Source organism: Cebus imitator, unplaced genomic scaffold (assembly GCF_001604975.1).
Source record: "Cebus imitator isolate Cc_AM_T3 unplaced genomic scaffold, Cebus_imitator-1.0 Scaffold384, whole genome shotgun sequence".
NCBI lineage: Eukaryota > Metazoa > Chordata > Mammalia > Primates > Cebidae > Cebus > Cebus imitator.
Window position 1 is genome coordinate 1,402,862 of NW_016107699.1, and position 4,081 is coordinate 1,406,942.

At 66.2% G+C, this 4,081-nt stretch overlaps 1 protein-coding gene across 16 annotated transcripts in view; it reads right to left on the reverse strand.

Annotated features, from left to right (window-relative positions):
• BRSK2 (BR serine/threonine kinase 2) overlaps window positions 1–4,081 on the reverse strand; it is a 28,835-nt gene that overhangs the window by 19,086 nt on the left and 5,668 nt on the right. For all 16 annotated transcript variants that reach the window (XR_001818825.2, XR_001818827.2, XR_001818826.2 and 13 more), the window contains exons 4-11: window positions 3,488–3,604; window positions 2,967–3,000; window positions 2,710–2,778; window positions 2,469–2,615; window positions 1,157–1,188; window positions 714–878; window positions 428–525; window positions 192–342 (exon numbers count right to left, since the gene is read on the reverse strand). Coding sequence is in view for 11 of the 16 variants with exons in the window: in XM_037731131.1 (XP_037587059.1) it covers window positions 192–342; window positions 428–525; window positions 714–878; window positions 1,157–1,188; window positions 2,469–2,615; window positions 2,710–2,778; window positions 2,967–3,000; window positions 3,488–3,604 (813 nt within the window). In the remaining 5 variants the exon portion in view is untranslated. The remainder of the gene's footprint in view (window positions 1–191; window positions 343–427; window positions 526–713; window positions 879–1,156; window positions 1,189–2,468; window positions 2,616–2,709; window positions 2,779–2,966; window positions 3,001–3,487; window positions 3,605–4,081) is intronic.

Sequence of the window (4,081 nt, forward strand, 5' to 3'; positions counted from 1 at the left end):
AGCCCAGTCCAGCTCAACCCAGCCCAGCCCAGACCAGTCCAGTCCAGCTCAGCTAAGCCCAGCTCAGCCCATGCAGCCCCACGCAATGGTCTCAGCCAAGACCCCAGGGCCATGGGCAGGGACGAGCCAGGCAGCGGTGCCACACAGCCAGGGCCCAGGGAGGGAGGCCAGCAGCCTCGGGGCATACACACCTCTGGCTGTGCTGGGCCATCTCAATGGCGCGCCGCGCAGGCACCGGGGAGCCGCCGTCCGTCACGCTGAGCACCTCCATGGACTTGCGCTCCGGCCGCCGCTTGCCATGGCGGTTCAGCATCGGAGAGTCCACACGCTTCCGGGGAGGGTCTGTGCACAGACGAACGTCAGGCCACGCAGCCCCTGGGCCCGGTGGAGCAGTGCCGGCCAGGCGGAGGCCACCCCCAGACCATACCTATCTCATTCCGGGGGGGCAGGTCCTCATCCTCCTGGCTCGGGTACCTTTCTTTCCGGTCCAGTAGGAGGAAGTAAATCATCTTCTCCTGGTTCTCCCTACGGTGGGCAAGAGGTGCGGGGTGCACTGGCACATGGGGCCACCGGCTCCTCCATGACGGGGCTCCCACCCCCAGGCTCCCCCCTCCTGGGACACACTCCTCTCACACTGGCTCCTCCATGACGGGGCTCCCACCCCCAGGCTCCCCCCTCCCCACCGCCGCCCCCGGGAGCCTCCTGGGACGCACTCCTCCGACAGCAGGTCCTGCAGCAGTTTGTTGCGGTCTCGGAAGCAGCCCAGGGAATGCATGCTGTCCAGCACGTCAGGGTCGATGTCCTCCAGGCTGGGCAGCGAGCGGATCTGGACCTTGCGGGGAATGGGCTGCTCTGGCTCCGGTTCGTTCTTGCCCCCTCTGTGGACACAGGGCAGCCCGCCCGGCTGTCAGCACTGGCCGGGCCTGGGAGGCTGGGAGGCCCGCCCTCACCTGGGCCCTGCATCCTGCCACTCTCCCTGTGCCCAGCCCGGGGAGGCCTCCTGCGTCCTGCCCGCACCCCGCACCCAGCGCAGGCCACCAAGGGCCGAGGGCCAAGGCGGGGCAGGGCCGGCAACCTCCCCCCGCCTTTCCTAGCAGGGCCTCCAGGCCACAGCGACAGGCAAAGCAGGCGATTAGTGGGTGGAAAAGCTACTTACATATACCATATGTGTTTCTGAATGTGCTCTAGCTACAAGGAAAGAGAAACAGGGAGTTAGTACGGACACGGGTTGGAGAGTCCACATTAGGAGGTGAGGGGAAGGTGGGGGCGCTGGGGGTGCAGAGAGAGCAGGAGAGGGTGAGGGCAGGTGAGGAGAGGGAGGGGGAGGAGGGTGGGGCGGGGGCTGCATTCCCAGAGGCTCATTGCCAGCACCCCTGCCCTTCTCTCTCCCAAGTGGAGAAGAAAATGCAAACCTCAAGGAGGAGGTAAGCTGGGGGTCGGGGGTGGGGGAACTCCAGGTAGGGGCAGGGGCCCAGGGAGCAGAGGGAGGGGGGAGGCAGCGAAGCTGGAGCCAGGGCGGCCCCAGGTGCCTGTGCTGCCTGGGCCAGGCCCCTCCATGGCTCTAAAAAGGAACCAAGGCAGGAGAGCGGGGAGCTGAAGCCAGGAGAACCCGGCCCACCTGTGTGGCGGGGGCGGGGCTGGGTGCAGGTGCGAGCAGGAGGCTGGGAGGGCCGGCCAGCCACACGGCCCCTTCTCTCCACCCTGACTCAGACAGCTCGGGGTTGTGGGGCAGTGGCCTCTTGGGAACAGACCAACACTATCCTGGAAAGGCCAGCCCAGAGGGTGACCTGCTTCTGTCAAGTCGACATGCGGGGTCCCCACACCAGACTGCCCTGGAGGAGGCTGGGACCAGCAGGTGGGGGCTACCTTTGGCTTTTGCCAGCCCCACAGCTGCCAGGGTCCCTTAGGGGCAAGTGTTCACACAGCCTGGGGCTTTTCCCAGCGGCATGTGGAGGAAGGTGGCCGCGATGGGGAAGCACCGGTGCTTTTGTGTAACTTACAGCCCAGGCCTCACCTGTCTGTGCACGTAGCCCCCACACCTGCAACCCCACCCACGCACCCCTGCCTGTGCATACCCACACCTGTCAAAGTGTTCACAGGCACCTGGACACACCTCCCCACACGTGCACATGCCCAAGCCTGTGCCCCCACCCAAACACATGAACCTGGGCACACTCCACACCTGGGCACCCCCACACCTGGGCATATGCCTACATTTGTGTATCCCCACACCTGAACACAAGCCCAAACCTGGGCACCCACACAACTAAGCACCTGAGCACATGCCCACATACCTGGGCACCCCCACACCTGGGCACCCACACACCTGTACATCCCCACACAGCTGAACACACACACCTGGGCGTCCACACACCGGGGCCCCTGTCCACACACCCTGGTGCCCACACATCTGGGCACATGCCTGCCTCTGCGACGCCCGGGCACCCCACTCCGAGGCGGACACGCACCGTCAGGCGGCGCGCGGCGTCCACCTCGATCATGCCCCGCAGCAGGCTCTGGCAGTCAGGCGGGATGAAGTGTGGCATGTGGAACACACCCCGCTTCACCTTCTCCAGCAGCTGCCGTAGGTTGTCGTCATCGAAGGGCAGGGCCCCCTGCGGGCGGCGGGCGGGGGTCATCGAGGCCCGGGGGGTGGGGAGTGTGGGGGAAGGGAGAGGCGGGGAACTGGGGCGGGGGCCGGGGTCTCACCACCAGCAAGGCGAAAAGGATGACGCCGCAGCTCCACACGTCCGCCTTCCGGCCGTCATACTTCTCCCCCTGCGGACAGCAGTGCCTGGGCTGTTGGGGGGTGCAGGGTGGGGCAGGGGGCCTTGGCGGGGCTGGACAGAGGGCCCGGGAGGAAGCTGGGCCCCAGGACAGGTGGGTGTGGCAGGCTGGGGTCCCACCGGGATCAGGTCCCTGCCACCCTGGGACCCGCAGGGATGCACACAGCAGTGGGGACTCACCCGGATCACCTCGGGGCAGGCGTAGTGGGGGGACCTGCGGGCAAGGGCAGAGGTCAGCAGTGGGCTCTGGGTGCTGCCAGTCCCTGCCCCCAGGGCAGTGGTGCATCTTGGGGCCCTCAGGTAGGCTCACTGGGCTTTGGCACCAGACGCCCCCAGGTTCACTGAATCCCCAGGAGGCTTCTGAGAGGAGACCAAGGTCGGGGCACTGGGTCTCTGCTTCACTCGGCCGAGCAAGGGCTGGGGGTCTCCAGGAGAGGGGCCTGTAGGGTCCCAGCCTCACTCCCAGGTGGGCAGGATGCACCCCTATCCTCACTGCACAGACCTTCCAGGGGTCTCACCTCCCCACCACCACCAGGCTGGGGGGATACTGGGAAACTCAAGCACATTGTGGGGGGTACTGGGAGACTGAAGCCCGTGGGGTGCCAGGAGGCTCAGGCAGGCTGGGGACCTCTCAGCCCGCCGGCTCCTCCTCTTCCCCCAGCCCAGCCCATGCAGAGCCAGCAGGCAGGAGAGCCACACACCCGCAGCTGGTCTCCAACAGGCTGTCGCCAACCTGCAGGGATGCCATGCCGAAGTCCGCGATCCGGATGTTGTTCTTCTCGTCCAGCAGGAGGTTTTCGGGTTTCAGATCCCTGTGGCTGGGGAGGAGGGCAGTGAGGCTGAACAGGGCCAACCGCTGCCTTGAGAGCCTCCCGGCCCTAGAGACCCCTGCCAGCATGCACTGCCTCTCCAAATGCCAATCACACAGAGGGGCCAATGGCAGCCCGGCCTGGTGATGTCACAGGCAGCCAATCAGAAGTTGCCCACCTGGTCTGTTTGGCTCTTGCCTTTGGTCAGGCATCCCTATGCCATGCCCTCCTGTCCCCAGGGAAGGCTCCTTCCTGTTCCTCCTGCTCCCTAGCACATCTTCTCTGGCCCAGGGCAACCTAAGGCCCCCAGGCATGTAGGGATGCATGGAAGGGCCCCCAGAGCCCTTGGGTGGGCACCAGGCAGAAACCGTCCCGACACACTGCCCACTCCAGGGGAAGGGGAGGTGCTGGGGTTGCTGTTCCTGGGGCTGAAGGGGAACACCTGGTGTGGCATGGTGCACCTGAGGGGTAGCTCCTGGGGGGGCA